Genomic DNA, 18199 nt, shown 5'->3' on the forward strand with positions numbered 1-18199 from the left:
TTTCTTTCTTCCTAATTTGTGTGTACTAAATAGATCTTTGTATTTAATCTTTCAAGCATGTAGTCTTCTACCTTTTTCTTTACAAGTAAGTCTTGGAGGAATCTGTAGATGGTAACACAAAGACGACTATTCTAAGAAAATACCAAAAGAAATAACACATCACCTGACCTGGAAGAGCAGCAAATCTTTCAAAAACCTAATACCACAAAGGAAAAACAAACAAACACCAAAACCAGGAAAAAAGTTAAGATTAAACAATGTGAAACTAGTTTATCTATTTAACAAATGAAGTGTCCCTATGTTTTATTAGTTTTTTTGTTTTGTTTTGTTTTGTTTAGATAGAGCACGTGTGGCACACACGGGGGGAGGGGCGTGGAGGGAAGGGCAGAGAGAGAGAGGGAGAGAGAATCGTAAGCAGATTGCACACTCAGAACGGAGTCTGACGTGGGGCTTGATCTCCCCACCCTGAGATCATGACCTGAGCTGAAATCAAGAGTTGGACGCTTAACTGACTGAGCCACCCAGGAGCCCCTGTTTTATTAGTATTTACATGTAACCTATATGTTGAAAATTAGGAAATAAGTTAGCAGCTTTTTTAGGGAGTTTGTGACCATTTTCTCTGTTCCGCAGGTCCTGCGGGATCAGATGGGTTCCAAACTGGGTGGCCCTTTATTCCTTCAGCTACCTATATTTCCATTCACGGACCTCTAACTATCAATAAAAGGCCACTTTCTCCCAAGTACTTGCTCAAAATACCGCTTTTCAGCCATAAAGAAATTCTCCCAATTGAAATTAGAATTCAATAGGTTTAAATACTTCACAAATGCTTCAAATGAGATTATGCAGCTAACCAGCAGATATTTATTACACTAAAGTTTAGGCACATTTTCCTTTAAATATTTGAGATTCTATCTACAGTGCCTCTGTTATATTCATTCAAATTATTCTTATATTCTAAAACAATGAAGCCTCTAAACCGGTGGAATGTTGCCAGAGAATTTCAACAGAGTTTGAAGGCGACATAACCAAAAGGCATAGTTTAAATTGGCTTACGGAATGAATGGGCTCCTTATCAGAGCAGCTGAAGGCTGCACATAATTAACAGCATCTGTCAACATTCACAGGGCCCCGTATAGAACAGGCAGGCCCTGCAGCCCTGCAGATCAGCAACCTCCAGCTTCTGGCACCTTAAAATCCACCAGACCTCAACAAAAAGACAGCCCCAACCCATCACTAGAAGGACACTGATACATTTTAGTGATACGAGCAGGACCACAGAGCAACTGCTAATTAATGTTAATGATCTAGAACAATTCTGTTCACATTAGCACTGAGACTTCAAATTAGCTATCATAAAAACATATAAAATACTATTTACAGAGAGATGGTTATATTTATAATTACTGATTTTAAAGTCTCTCTTGTGTTATTATTTTTAAGGGGTATGAACATGGTCGATTAACCTCCCTTTTTATCTGATGCATTCTCGATTTAATTCAGCTTGAATATTTCTGTATCAAGTGTATTAAACTTGTTCTATGGCAATTTTTAGTTGTTTACCTACATTTTGAACACATTTCCCTCACGAACATGTACAAAACCACACCGAACCAAACAAATCCAGAGGAAGTTTCATTAAATAAATTTATTTGTTAAAATAATTTAACTCCAAATACAACTGTTGAATTTGCATTGAGTTATAACTACAATTCATGTTTTAATCGAAATGTCAAGGTTTAACAACTGACATTGTTACAAAACAATAAACTGTTGTTCAATTTTAAATGGTCAGTTGTATTAGAGCTCAACAATTAACTGTGAACTATATCTCTGGGAAACCCCAAATCAATAATGATAAGTCTGTTTCCAAAACCCACTGCAGTCATTCTTGAAACCCTGATCAAGATTTAATAGATGCACAATGACACGTTATTTAAAAAAAATAAAATAGAAAGACCCCCATAGTCTTTAACATTTGATTGGCAAAGGAGACAAGTAAAGCTTACCAGTGTGAACACAAGACTAGTGAGAAGAACAACAACTAAAAAACAAAACAAACCAACAAAAAAACCAACGGCAACAAACAAAATACGCACTTTTCACATTCAGACATACGCAGACAACATTCCCACTGGAAAACTCCTGAAAACAAACAGCAGACATCCTTAGGCAACATTTCCTTATAAAGAAAAAGCAAGCATCAGTAGTTTTACCACAGAAAAGTGATGGCAACTCTAAGCGCTTAGTCAAAAGTTCAGCTCTAATTCTACAAACCAAAGGAGAAAATCATCGAAGCACCTTTCGATAGTTTAAGGAAGATTTTATGTAATGCTTTTGATCAGATGCTGGCTTGTTTGGTGTAAATTGAACAAAACGAAAGGCATCAGTTACCATCACTATCACAGCTTAAAAAACAACCCTGCCCTCCCCAAAAAAAGCTGCAACAAAAAAGAAAAAAAAAAAAGCCTTCTAAAAAAACGCCGCCTTTGTTGAAAGTAAAATGAGGCAAAATGAAAAAAAAAGAAAAGCTTATCACAAACAGCTAAAGAAAAAGTGGGTCTTTGGATCAAACCATAACATTTTTTAAGGCATGTTAGAAAAACTTTCACTTAACTAGTTGCTAGTCTGATCAGGGCATAAAACCAACAGCGACGCAAGGTCGCCGACTTTTCTCTTGTAGCCACTGTGACGTCGTGTCATTCCATCCTGTTCTTCAGCTTGTTAGTAACATCTCCACCAACCCGTTCATTCGAACCCAGTTACATTCCTACCAGATGAAACACCAACAGGAAGGGCACAAGAGGGTTCCCATGTTTCTGGGGATCTTTGATGCTTTGTCACTAATCACGGAGGGAGATGTGGGAACACTGATCAGGCAGCCAGATCGGTTCTTGGCAACGTCTGTACAGTAAAAGCCCGCCTTCTTGTCTGACACAGACACTTCCCGACGGAAATCCGAATGGTTAGATGATAATCTTCTCCACCTTACGTTTTTGCCATACCTTTCGTATTATTTAACTTCTTTTTCTGGTCTGCATAGCAATCCATAGTGTAAAACTTGGAGTCTTTACAGATGTTTTTAATATGTAATCTTAGTTGTCATAAATTGCTGTTAAATACGGAATTCTAAAAACAAAAACAAAACAATCATTCTGAGAAGTTAGAGGCTTCAAATCTCAGCTGATTCACTAGCAAATATTTCTATTTCTGGAGACAAATCATACTTCTTGAATCTCTGATTTCTTTAAATGTTTTCAGTTGAATCAACTGTGACATACCGAAACTGGTTTCAAGAAAACGGATTAGAACTTTCTGTCCTGTAAACAAGGTGCTTCCCAATTGGGGGTTGTAAGAAAAAACTATGTTGAAGAATGCAAATACTCACAATTCAAAGATTTTTCACAATCACGACCTGTACCCACATATCTGTTTTCTCATCTGTGAAAAGTACTAGCCACCTTTTTGCTATCCTCTAAGCTCAATGCCAGCTTACTAAGCATTCGGGGGCCAGCAATGATTTCCATAATGTGTAAAAAAAGCCCACGCAAACAATTTAAAAGGGAAAAAAAGGCTTTTGATACACGATGTTCTGCAGTACGGATTCTCAGTAGAGGCAATTATCTCTGACTTGTGCCAAATTCTTAGGAACAATAAACACACATGCACACACAAACACACACTCTTCTCTCAGGGACACACGCAAGACCAGAGGTTACTGGCACAAGTGTGTGAAGCCAGCAAAGTGTGAGGCGAGCACGCAGATCGCAGGCTCGGTGACAGTGCAGTTCTGAAGGCCAGATTTATCTCCAGAGGATTAGCTCAAGAGACTCTCTTCAGCATCTATGACTCTGAAGTTGGCTGAAAACCCTTCTACGCTTGATTGTAAAAACTTATGAATAGGTTTTTTTCCTGTGCCATTAGTCATGCAAATGATAAATACTTCACGGCTATGAAAACCAAAAATGTCAGAGCTTGAGCACCTTTTCAAAACAAAATATTCACTCTAGCTTTGCCACTTCAGTAATCAGGGCAAAATTGTTATAAGAAAATCTTTATATAATTCCCCAGGAAAATTAAAGATAAAAGGTTTTGTGGTTTTGTGGGCTTTTTTTTTTTTTTTGTCCCTTGCCTTCCACTCTATAATTTATGTTCTACTTTTAAGCCCAAATTATTTCACATGGTTATTCAATTTTTAGATGCCTGCCATAAAGCTCTGCTATAGCAAACTTGATTTCGAAAGCAGGTTAGCCAAGAATCACACCACAACCATAGCCCTTAAAGGCGGGAAGGAATTTGCTGCTTTAACGAGCGAAAAGATGCAAGATATCTGTGCTGTCCTGTGAGGTTTCTGCGAATGGGAACATGTGGATACAGCATGGCTTCATTTTCCTTACACGATGGTACTAGTTAATCTACCAGAACGCGTCTTGTGAGTAAGGCTAGGCAATCTTCCCGTTACAGTTGCTTCCTTCTTGTTCAGTAAAGTAATTAAGACCATCCCTGCTTTGTTAACAGAGGGTGGGCTTGGGGTTTTAATGCGGATCAAACCCTTGTGAGAGCCTCCATCTTCTGTGGCAAAGCAGGTGATTTTAACACATTCTAAAGCCAGACTGTATTCCTACCACAACCTGTTCTGACTCTGCTCTATCAAGGACCGATGCACGAGTTAGTTCCGCATCACAGACTGGGATAACAACTACAATTAAGCATCAATTTTGAGAAACAGGAACGCGTCAGCTGAGGAAAGATTCGCTCCCTGTAATGCTGTCGGCAGGTCAGTTGTTGTTATCTTACTTGACGGGATACATTGGTTAGAAGCACTATCTCAAGTCCTGAAATTCAGTACTCTCCTAGGAAAATATTTCTCCTTTACTTATTTATTTTTTTTTTTTTAAAGAAGACAAAATATTTTAACTGTAAGTGGTCATAGGGATTCTTCTGGTTTCTCTCTCATGGTTATTTTTAATGTATACAGTAGGTGCTTCTGTCAACCCAGAGACAAGGCCATCGTAGCTTTCGGAGGAGATCACCCTGTAGACCGACTGGCTAGGCCTTCAAATTGCAGGTGCACACAGGAGACCGAGGACCGTGGCGGAAACTGGAGTTACTGAACCCAAATGTTACTCAGAGATAGCAACTGACAATCACTGCTCAATGCTGAATAAGGGCTGCTATTTCACTGTAGATTCACACCACACATCCTGCAAGCTCCGCAGCCGGGCGGACGAGGTGTGTGTCGCCTACGGTAGCGGGTGGGTCCCGTCCAGGACAGCCGTACTTGAATGCTATTGTATGTTACATGCAGAACAGCATGGGTCGTCTTTGTCGGGCTGTGCGGCATAGTTCATCTGCCTCACGATTTCTGCAAAGAGTTCGTCCACCATGGTTTTGCTCTTAGCGGAAGTCTCCATAAAGGGGCAGCCCCACTCTTCCGCAAGGGCTCTGCCTTCATTGGAGGACACTTCTCTCTCACTTTCCAGGTCCACTTTGTTCCCAACCAAGATGACTGGCACTTTCTCATATCTACAAGAGAGTACACGACACACATGAATTGTAGCAGTTAGCACAAAGTTCAACGGCTAAAACGCATTTTCTCTTTTGTCCTTCTATTCTACTACAAATATTGTCTGCAGTTGCGTGAGAAATTATTTGCTCCACTTGGCTTGATGCCTACCTGAGGGCATTCAGAAGCTGCTCTCATAGTGGATCGTAAATGGGTTTTTTGAAAATGAGGTTAATTCATAAATTATACATCTTTGAAAATCAATTTACCTTTCCAGATATACTTGGAAAATTATTCTCAGAATCTCAGAATAAATCTTGTTAGATGGATTAATTTAAATTTTTTTCATTTTAAGAGATGCTTACTCAAAATATCAGTTGATGAGGTAATAGCTCTACTGAAAAAACAATTTGTAATTGTCAGCATTTTTACTCTTTCCATAAATACACACACTGGTCATGTGCGAATAGTTCCTGAATATGAAAAAAGAGAGGAGAGATCATTAGGAGGGAAACTATCAAATAAAACTACACTCTATCCCTTTATAAAACTGCTCTAGATTGGCCAGTTGAAAGACAATCATGGTTCTTTTCAGCCTGGCATGGATTAAACCTTTCAATCATTAGCTTTATTTGATGTTGTCTCTTCTTTTCCTTCCTAAACAGAACAGGTGTGTCATAGTGTCCTTCCTCCCTGTCAGACGTTGAAACCTAAGGCCCACTGGGATTGTATTTAAGAGGTCGGGCCTCTGGGAGGTGAATAGGTCATGAATGGGACTGGTGCCCTTTTGTATATAAAGGGGATAGGTGAGTACTCCCTCGCCCCTACCGCTGTGTGAGGACACAACATAAAGATGAGTCTATGAACTAGGGAAGTGGGCCCTCATTAGACCTGGAATCTGCCAGAGGCTTGATCTCAGACTTCCAGCCTCCAGAACTGTGAGAAATGAATTCCTGTTGTTTAAGCCACACGGTCTATGGTATTTTTGTTATAGAGCCAGACAGAATAACACAAGGTGACTGTGAGTTACGACATTAGGAAAAGACTCGACTAGTAAAGATAACAAATGATACGAAGGGAAGAAAGAAGAAAGGCCCTACGTCATTTTGGTACCTAAAGATGATTTTCTTTACGATGCTTACTCCCTATGTAAAAATACATGGTGTTACTCTGCATGTTTATTTACTATTTTTATGTTTGTTGTAGGAAATGTTGCTCATATATTTTCATAAGGCTATCATTTTTACTCTAAACACCATTTTAAAAGCTTCTTGTGATTTCATAGTATAAATCAATGCGTGTGTATGTTTGTACTGTCCCCTGAGCAGAGTGCCTCTCTAATTTATAAACAAAGCAAACTGCAAAATGGCACACAAACAATAACAACGTGACTGGACACAGCTCATTTGCCAGAAAACTGTCACGTGGTGGAGACTTCACCGGGGCGGGGCTCGTACAGAGTTTCTATCATTCAGGAAACTGAGTGAGGGCCGATGGCTACGATTAGCGAGAATACTTCCACGATCCCATCATCCTGGTAAGACGGGGTTCTCCCCGCACTCTAACCTGTAAAGCAAACTATACTCTCGGCAGAGGTTCGCTTTTTTCTCTGGCACGAGACCAAATGGAGAGCGGTTTCAACAGAGGGCACGTTCCAGGCAGCGTGCCACGTGGCGGTCTGAAACGTGAAAGCCACTTAAAAATGTGTAGGGGTAACAATATCACCGGTCAGTCTAGAACTTGGGTATCGTTTCGGCAGGAAACGGATTCAGACAACTCCAACTTCTACCGGTGACTTGGCATGAATTCACTGTACCTCAACCGAGCCTTACGCCTTCTGGCCCCATCCTACCGAGAACTCTGAACACAGGACCCGAGAGCCTTTCGTATCTTCCAGGACCCTCACCACCAACAACTCTGTGTAGCCCGAGGCCTCAGGAAGGACAAACGGCCGCAAGATGACGGCACATTACAGACACTGTGTATCGGGTGCTCTGCATGCAACCCTCCTGACCTGCTGTGCAGAGAAGCCTGGCAGGGGCTACCGGTGCCAGTCACGTCGGGACGATGCCCCTTCCTTATGCGACTCGCAAACATATAATGCGCTTCATTTTTCTTATGAGAGTATATACGCCACAGCGCGTTTGAAAACACTTTGTTTGGCAGTGAGGGCAACATAAACACTAATACAATTCAGTCACTGGATTGGTTGAATTTAATTAGGTTAAAAATTAATTTCAATCTGTTTACAAGACTTAACCACAAGGACAGCGACAAGACGTCACTTTCTAATAGGAGTTAAGCATGACATATTTTAAAGAATATTTTTGAGTTTAAATACAGTAATATATCGTGTTTTATATGTAAAGAAATATTTCTTACACTCCTAAATAAAAACCACATATATGTGGGTTTTCAAAACTTGTAAAAATATCAAATCAGTAACAGTTGTATAATACACTGTTTGAATCAAGAATCTGAATAAATGTTACCAAGAGAGTCTCAAAAGGGCAACCAGAACACCGCGAACATAGGTCCGTATGTAACAGCATTTAATGACTGTCAAATGAAGACGACAATTTAGATAGTTATCAGGGAGCCTGTCCATTATATCGCTATTCGAATTGTCAGTGGTCTTTTCTAAGACCAACACGCTAAAAATGCTAGAGAAATCCAGACAGGTATCTTCAGAAGACTTTCAAAGACTAAGGTCTTCAGGAAACAAAAGGTATTATGTACATTTCAGAATAGCAGACGGTGAGAAATTTTTGTCTCTTTCTGTTAACATTAAAATATGACACAGTAGAAAAGATTCTAAACTAGGATTTGGAGGCTCAGCATCCAGCCCCGGCACGGAGACTGCGAGACTGAGCAAACCATTTACTCGATTCACCTGTATTTCACTTCCTCGTCAGTAAAGGAAGGAGTAAGAGTGTCTGCTCCCACTTACCACACGGGGCTGCTGTAAAGCTCACGAGATAACCTAGAAACCCCCGAGGACTCGATCAAAGCAGGGCGGCGCTTCTCTCCCCTCCCGCCCACTGCCTCTCCCGAGTGTCAGATGCAAGAGACGCTGATGGAGGCGAGGAGCTCCTGAGGACAGACGGGCAGGACAGACTGACCCGGAGTCACGGAACGCAGGCAAAGGGAACGAAGCAAAGCCTTGTGTAGACGGAACAGAGAAGGGCCTGGGGGAACCTTCCTCCCTGCTGTAGCAAAACGGTGTCCTTAAAAACCAGCAAACACCACCAGACCAGGACTCCAGTCCCAGAACTGCTTCCAGCTAGTTCTGTGAATTTGGAAAATTAACTATCTCTTGGTTCTTGAACACGAGCTGGACTAGACCATTTCTAAGGCACTCTTAAGCTAAAAATCAGAACAGAGTGGGCCACTCCCATAATCAATCCGTATCATTTACCGAGTGATTGCTGAGCGCTGATCTCAGCACAACCCCAACAGGCTGATGTCTACAAGGGATGTGAAAGTATACAGCACAACTAAGGCCAAAATGTAGGGGAAACCCCACATCTCGTGGGGACAAGACACCAAGCAGTAGAGGCTTCCTACTCTACCCGTGGAGCGGCTCCTGCCCGGGAGCTGGACTCGGGACCTCGGCTGAGGGACGGCTGCAGCTGCGGGAGTACGGGAGGCTCTACTGAAAGCAGCCTGCAGCAGCATAAAGAATAAGCGATAACCAACCAAGGCGTCATATATCTATGCACCCACGTAACACGTGATTACTTGGTAAGAGCCTACTATGTGTCAGATGCTATTCAAGACACTTAAGATACATCGATGAACGCAACAAAGATCTTTGCCCTCACAGTGATGACAATCTAGCAGAGGAGACAGACATCTGACAATAAACACAAGTAAGTAATTACTGACAGGGGTTAAGTGCCCTGGAGAAAAGAAAATGTAGGTCTGGGCGGGGACTGGGGGACAGGTGCAATTTTAAATTAGATGATCAGGGTAGGCCTCGGGAAGGTGGTGTGTGAGCAAAGACATGACAGGAGTAGGGAGTTTGCCGAGTGGGTGCCTGGGAAAGAGCATTCCAGCAGGACCTGGAGCAGACAATGTGGAAGCCGGGGGGGAGGGGCGGTGGGGGAGCGCGTGCGGTGGTTCAGGGAATAGCCCACGGCCTGCGGGGTCCATCTGTATCACCTCCCACAGCTCCTGCGGCCTGAAACCCTCTGGTGCAGGGAACTAGCTCACTGGAGGCTAAAGAGAACTTGGGAATCTGGGTGGCAGAAGTGACCTCAGAAGACAAATGTGACAGTTATGACAGGGTCAACTCTATTATTTAGGAAGCCTAGGCACTTGGATAGTAGGTGATGGCAGTTCCTTTTATGTTCTAGATCTGTTAATAGTTTTACCAGTTGCCTTCAATTCCCCCCTAACTAACATCATTTGGGAGTGAAACTGAAGATGCAAAATTCCAAAAAATATTCAGTTGACATATTACTGTTAACCTGATCACGAGCAGGATACCACCTTGTCCCCGTCTTAAACATCAGCTGGTTTCTCTTCAACTTTAGCATATCTTCCTTGACATTTCCTTTAAGGGCATGCCCAGGGTTATGGTTATGTAGCTCAAATCAGTTTAGAGTCTGCAGACAAACACATGTTTTATCAACATGCATTTTCAGATTGCTTATCGTGTATTCACGAGCATGATTACATAATGTATTGATAAATAAAACTCGTTCTTTTAAGTAGGTCTGCTTAATGCACTGAATGGAACATCAGAAATACGGCTTCAGCATCACCCAGAGGGAGAATGTGGATAGGCTTCGCCGTGAGGCAGCTTTGTAGAGAGTTCAAAACATTTGATGCTTTCCAATGGTCTTTATGTTGTTTTCTCCTTTTTTGGTAACTGTCCTGATACGTGTGTATGTGTATGTATGTATATCTTATTTGTGGTTGTGTCTAAACTTGGCCGACCGGCAAAATTACTTAAGAATTAAAACATACTGATCCCCAGGCCCTACTCCAGAGCTATTGAATCTGAATCTGTGGGGTCAGGACCCACAAAGAGCCTATTAAAGTATGTATCTATATGTGTAAGCTCTGAAGACTAATTGTGAGGTTCAGCAGGGCTTAGAAATCACTGGCCTCATCTACTACTTCGTGACCCCAAATAATATCATATTTATATAGTTCTTGGTTTTCCACTGTGGCAAGTCCAGAATCAATTCCTCCTTCCCTTCATTTATTCACCAGTGATAAGTTGTAGACAGAAACCCCTACTGTCAGCCCCTTTAACTCCCTTTGGAAGGTGTTACATTGTAGCATATTTTAAAAAGGCCATGTTTCGCGTAAATTTTATCATGCTGCTTTCTTCTTAAGTCACGTTTTCACAAGCAGGTTAAACTACAATTCTCTCGGAATTCAGGAATGAACATCAGAGAGATTTTTATAGGTCCCCTTATTCAACTTTCTACCCGTGTTAAAAATCTCATCTACCGAGAGAGTCTCAAGGCAAAATGTCAAACCACTCGATGCTCCAATCACTTCCATGACAACCTTACCAAATGGTTATATTTGAACCTCATTAGTGATGCGGAACTCCTATCTCAAACAACCCGTTCTGTCCTTTCTGTCAGTTCTGTGAAACATTAGTGTTAAAAAGTCAATGTTAAAAACTTTATCCCGATCTCATGAGCTGTCATTTGTAACATCTTGGCCCTTCCCAGAGGTTCTAGTTCTTTTACCCTTTTGAATATAGAAATCTTTTCTTTTCTCCAAAATGAAAATAGGTTTTCTTTCCCCTCTCCCTGGTCAGATTAAGTAAGTACAGTTGACCCCAAACAATGCGGGAAGTGGGCCGCTGACCTCATATAATTTTTTTTTTCGCATATAACTTCTGACTCCTCCAAAACAGCTGGTAGTAGTCTACTATTACTGGAAGCCTTACCGATAACATAAACAGTTGTTTAACATGTATTTTGTATGTTATATGTATTACATACTGTATTCTTACAATAGAGTAAGCTAGAGAAAAGAAAATGTTAAGAAAATCATAAAAAATACATTTATAGTACTATACTGTACTTATTGAAAAAAATCTGCATGTAAGTGGACCCGCACAGTTCAAACCTGTGTTGTTTAAGGGTCAACTGTAATACATAATGATAAAAATCCCCAGCAATATTTAAATGGGTAAAGAGGAAAATGAAAAATGTTTTTAGTCGCATCTCCATGAGAACAATCTAACTATTTTGGTATATAGCCTTCCAGACTATTTTCCCATATGAATCTATATAAACATAGATATAAATTCTTGTAAAAGGCTATTATACCAATCATATTCAGTAGCTTCAATGTTCACTTGGTATCATGGAAATTTCTATTTCAATAAATGATACACATTTTAAGGGCTAAGGAGTATTACATTTTATAGGTCCTACACTACTGTACCATAATTTAATTATTCCTTCCCTATTAGTACATATGAAGGGCTCCCATCCCATTTTTTTTTTACTAACATAAACAGCAATCTGATGAACTACACCTAGAAGTGTGATTTCCGTCTCAATGGTATACATGTGTGTCTGTGTGTGTACAACATAACCCTTGAACCAGAAAAATCATATTTCTAAGTGAGTGCATCAGATTGTTGTGTACACACACATAGACTTAACTGACATCCCAAAATATATATTTCAACCAACAGTGCTTAAATTAAGAGTGCCTGTTTCCCCACCCTTGGGGTTGATATTTTTAATCTTTCAATAAAGTATTGAAGAAAAAGGATTGTTTTTGGCTAGAAGGTGACGGCTCCTAGCACAGCTTGCTAGCATGAAACATCAATACTTCTTGTAAGGATGGAAAACATGAGCTAAGTAAGGCTGCTCTCTTCCTCTAGACTGACTTGTTTTGAAGTGACTGAATATTCATCTTAAAAGGGCATTTCTGGTAATTTAGTTTGAATAATGAAAGGAAACCACAATCCTCCACTCTGACTTTCTCTCGGTTACAGAATGCATACTGAAGAAGAACAGGGAGAAATTTGTAAATGTAATATAAAAATAAAGCAAGGAGAGTAATGACACTAAAAAGATATTCAAAGTTATCAGGGATACTCCATACCAAGGTTAATAAAGATAATCTGCTTTCCAAGAAATTAAGAGCTGACACTGTATCAGAAGAATGGATTCCTAATAGTTTGTGAGGGACCAATTGATCATGACAAAGCTACTCAGGCATTTTAAATGTATTAAATAGGCACTTGAGGGAGAAAATATTTTTACATCTGACAAACACACATCTGATAAAGGATTATAATCCAAAATATACAAAGAAGTCTTGAAACTCAACAACAGGAAAACAACCCAATAAAAAAACAAGCCAAAGACCTTAACAGACACCTCATCAAAGAAGATATACAGATGGCAAATAAGCATATAAAAAGATGTTCCACCCTCATACGTCATCAGGGAAATGCATATTAAAACAATGAAATATTACTACACACCGACTAGAGTGGCCAAAATCCAGAACACTGACACCACCAAATATGCTGGTGAGAATGTGAAGCAACAGGAACTCTCATTTCTGGTGGAAATGTAAAATGTTAAAACCACTTTGGTGGTTTCCTACAAAACTACACATACTCTTACCATACAATCCAGCAATCCTTAGTATTTACCCAAAAAAGCTGAAAACTTATGTCCACACAAAAACCTGCACATGGATGTTTATAGCAACTTTATTCATAACCGCCAAAACTTGGAAGCAACCAAAATGTCCTTCAGTAGATGAATGGATAAATAAATTGTGGTCTATCCAGACAATGGGATTTCATTTGGCATTAAAAAGAAATGAGGTATCAAGCCATGAAAAGAAAGGGAGGAATACTAAATGCACATTACTAAGTGAAAGAAACCAATCTGAAAAGGCTACATACTGTATGATTTCAACTATATGACATTCTGGAAAATGCAAAACTATAGAGACAGTTAAAAGATCAGTGGTTGCCAGGAATTGGGATGGGGAAGGGAAGGGATAAATAGGTGGAACACAGAGTATTTTTAGGGCAGTGAAGATACTCTGTAGGATACCATAATGATGGATACAAGTTATTAAACATCTGTCTAAATCCACAGAATGTATAACACAGAGTAAACTCTAAGGTAAGAGTAAACACTATGGACTTTGGGTGATTATGATGTATCAATGTAGGTTCATCAATTCTAACAAATGTACCACTCTGGTGGGGATTGTTGATAATGGGGGAGCCTATGCGTGTGTGGGGCCAGGGGGTTATATGGGAAATCTCGGTTTTTCCTTCTCTTTTCTCTTTGCCCACTTTACCAGGAAGATGACCACAACTGTGAGAACTGTGTGGCAGTGCAAAAGGCTATTAGCCAACTTTATCTAATAACATTGATAGAATACTCCACTCACTAAAAGCAGAATACATTCCTCCTGAAGTGTGGGGAACAGTCACTAGGATAGACCATATTTGAGCTAATAAAAACCGTAACAAATGTCAAAGAGCTGAAATGATACAAGATATGTTCTCAGACCATAATAGAATTAAATTAAAATCAGTAACAGAAAGATATTAGAAAATCTACAAATATTTGGAAACCATACACTTCTAAATAACCCATGGGTCAAAGAAGACATCACAAGGAAAACTAGAAAAGATTTAAGAGAAAGAAAATGAAAATATAACACACCAAAACTTGTGGGATACAGTTAAAGCACGTCACAGAGAAAAATCATAGCCCCTCCTCAGGGGCTGACATTAGCTTTCCACTGTTAACCATATCATACCTAAACCTTTCTGTTTAGTTCTTCAGCTAGCCAAACTCTTGCCCTTCATATCTAATTCAACCTTACTTCCTACAACTTTCCGAAGAGAATCTTCTGCTCTTAATTCTGTTTCCTTGTTCACAGTGGTCATTTAACCGTAGTGGCCCTCACCAATCATATTGTTATTTTTATTATCTTTTGATTTTTTCAAGTTTTTATTTAAATTCCAGTTAGTTAAAATACAGGGCAATACTAGTTTCAGGTGCAGAATTCAGCAGTTCATCACTTCCCACCAATCAAATTCTAACTACCACTCAAAGCTCAGGTCAAATTTCATCTCTTTTAATAAATACCTTCCCTTACTTTTGTAATGAATTAGCTCATTTGTCTGAACTCTCATTTACATTTTACACCATTAAGAATTTGGGGTGCACAGATTTTCATTAATGTATCTCTTGAGTATCCACTAGGCACTGTGTGAGGGACTAGGGATATAAGACAGATGAGAGGTCCCTGAAGTTTACATTCAAGTTGGAGGAAACGCTATAAAACAGACAATATAAAGATCGTGATGGCTGTTATGAAGAAAACCGATCGTGATTATTATATAGTTAACTTGGGCAAGCCACTATTAATTACACTGGGTGATTAAAGAAGGCATTGCGGGGAAGATGAAATTGAAGCACAAGCTTGAAGATAGAAAGTTGAATGAACCATGGGAAAAACCTGGAATTAAACATTTTGGACAGAAGAAAATATAAAAGATAGGCAGTAGGAAGGAAGCAGGCTTATTCAGGAACAAAAAGGAGACTGGCATGGTTACATCATAAAGAGCAAGAGGAGAGAGTATGAGCGATCAAAAGGACCGATGGCCACTATTATAAGAACAGGAGAAAACCACTGAAGGCCATTCAGCAGGGAAGTTACAAAGCATGTGTGTTAAGATCAGTGTGGCTAATAGGCAGAGAATGGATCCGGGGGGCACAACAGGAGCAGGGAGATAGGAGACACCTGCAGTGTTCTGGGCATGAGACAACAAGCACTCGAACTGGCATGATGGCAATGACAATGGAAAGAAATAAGATATAAAATATATTTGGAGTTTGTACCAACAAGATATACTAATAGACTGGTTGAAAGACACAGAGCAGGCAGTGGTTTTGGCAAAGAGAAATCAGAAATGATTCATAGGTAAGCTATTGTTTTTACAAGTATAGTTTTATCTCACGACTAAGAACATAGGACCCCAAAGGGAACTACCATATGCCTATTACCCTGTTTCTAATACACTTTCACTGTGACCATGTTTCAAATGATCTTGGTTATCAAATCACTACTGCTTACTAAGAAGATTTTGGTTTATCATGGAATTCTTAATAAGCATTAAAGATCACCTCCTCTTGGCTTCAAGTTTACAAAATGATTATTTTCCCGTAGAATTAGCTACTTCTTTTTCCTATAAAAGTTTTATTTTTAAAATATCCTACTCAGGTTATTCACTTCATGTTTACCTTAATATTTTCTGGATTTCCACCTATCATTTACTGACTATACCTGTGAGTTTCTTTAAAGATGTATGTTGTCTCCAGAGACAAACTTTCCTTTTACTGTTTAAGATAAAAATCATTTGGTCTTCGAAGGTCTTCCTATATATTCTCAAATTATTAATAAAAAGAGAATGATATTTTAGCTTTCAAATCTTACCAAACACTTGGACATTTTATTTCTGAAAGTTTGTGAATGATAATTACGCAACACTATAAATGTACATTTTTTAGCTCTTTCTAAATTATTACTTTATTAAAGTCTTTAAGAGTCTTAGAAAAATATATTAAATAGGACACAAAAAAGAACTCACCATAAAAGGAAAGGTTAATGAACTAGACTTCATTAAAATTAAGAATTGATGGTCATTAAAAGAAACTATTAAGCAAGTGAAAAGGTAAGCCAAAAATTGGGAAAAGGTATTTCCAACACACGTATCTAACAAAGGACTTCTATCCAGAATGTATACAGAATTTCTACAAGAGAAAACAACAATACAGTTTTTAAATGGACAAAACACTTGCAGGTATTTCTTTTAAGACGACATCCATGATCAGTAAGTATGTGAAAAGGTGCTCAACATCATCACACACCAGGGAAACAAAAACTAAAACCACAATGAGGTACCACTAGAATCTTACCAGATTAGCTAAAATTAAAAAGACTGATAGGATCCGTGGAAGAGGAAACTGGTACAGCTACTTTGGAAAATCACTTGGCAGTATTTACTACTGCTGAACGTATGCATCTACAACCCAATAATTCCACTCCTAGGTATACACCAAGAGAAAGTGTCCATGTATGCAGAATCTTCAAAGAGGCATTAATCATAATAGCCCCATCTAGAAACTACCCAAATGCCCATGCGCAGGAGAGAGAATGAAACCATGGTGTATACATACAAGGGGACTACTGCAGCTCAGGGAGGAATTACCTGCTGCTATATGTAACATGGATGACTCTCACAAAGAGGATGCTGAAGGACAGAAGTCAGCAGCTCGGGAGTAGACCCAACTCATCTGTGTTGGTCTCTCAGTATGGAAGTGACAGGGATGGAACATGAGGGAAACTGCTGTTCCTTGAAATGTCTGTCCTGCCTCTTCATCTGGGATTTGTCCAGCTGGACCCCTAAGATGGATGCACGTTACGGCACAGAAGTGATACCTCAATAAAAAAAATAAATTGAAACTGCAAAAAGAAAATCAATAAATAAGATAATTATCTAAATGATTTCCTCATTAAAATAGGAACAGAAAATAACCTTCAAGACAAACTGAGTGAGCATGCATGTTGGCTACGGGGTTTAAGGCACATAAAGCGCATGATTCAGTCGATAGTTAAGTTTATTACTCAGCTGAACGCTGCTAATCAATTTTAAATTTCATCCAGGTTCTATGCTGTTTAATTTATATTCGAAACTGGCTGAAGACTGAAAGCATAAGGAATACTAATACTGAAGTACATGTCATTGGAAATACAAATGATAATAATTTTGAACATTTTCTTCACCCTCCGATCTATAAATTGGATTCATCTGACCACAGTTCTTTTCAGGCTTATCAAGATAACCACAGCACTTCAAATACCTCTATTAAAAAGAAAAAATACAGGGATGACTACACATTTAATTTGGCTTTTTATTTATTAGAAATGGAGATATTCTACCCCAATAATGTGTTATTTGTAAGGAAGTGTTTACAACTAGAGGCCTAAAATCTTGTCACTTAAAAACCAAGTGCAAAAAATTATCTGAATAAACCAGTTGATTCTTTTTTTTTTAAAGCGCAATATTCACGATACCCAAAATAAGGTAGAAGAAAGCAGTGATTGGTCTATCTTTGATACTTTAATGTGTAGCTAAATTTCAATCTGTATTTTAATACATACTCAGTCACCAAATCAAAATATATCATTTTAAAAATCTGTCAGCAAAGTACGGGTCTTCCTACATGATTTAAATAGCAGGGAAAACTCAAGCTTGGATGCATATATGAAGAACACACAGCTTTCATCTATCAAAGGAATAAATGTGTTCAGACATAAAACATGCATTTTACCTTTAGTGAGAGTTGCAATCTGAAACCTGTGCATTTAAAAACAGGTCTAACTATTGTACTTGAAGAGACTACACTGAGTCAATTGCTCAGGAATAGCAAGTTTTCTGAACTGTTATATACATTTTTACCAGGTTAAGTTATAGAATACATCTTCTTGGCACCTCTTCATTTCAGAATTTCTGACAAAAATGTTTACGAATGAAAACTCCCATGTCTCTGGTACACAGTTAAAGATCAATTACAAATACTGTTTAAAAGCTACTTTTGAATGAAGAAGATTTAAAGATGCAGCAAAGTGGGCGCCTGGGTGGCTCAGTTGGTTAAGCGACTG

At 39.1% G+C, this 18199-nt stretch overlaps 1 protein-coding gene across 3 annotated transcripts in view; it reads right to left on the bottom strand.

Annotated features, from left to right (window-relative positions):
* Nucleotides 1-1630: 1630 nt before the first annotated feature.
* Nucleotides 1631-18199, bottom strand: part of RAP2A (RAP2A, member of RAS oncogene family) — a 34624-nt gene continuing 18055 nt past the window's right edge. For all 3 annotated transcript variants that reach the window (XM_044913138.1, XM_044913137.1, XM_021695951.2), the window contains one exon: nt 1631-5523. In XM_044913138.1, the coding sequence (XP_044769073.1) occupies nt 5286-5523 (238 nt within the window). In that variant the 3' untranslated portion in view covers nt 1631-5285. The remainder of the gene's footprint in view (nt 5524-18199) is intronic.

Source organism: Neomonachus schauinslandi, chromosome 3 (assembly GCF_002201575.2).
Source record: "Neomonachus schauinslandi chromosome 3, ASM220157v2, whole genome shotgun sequence".
Taxonomy (NCBI): Eukaryota; Metazoa; Chordata; class Mammalia; order Carnivora; family Phocidae; genus Neomonachus; species Neomonachus schauinslandi.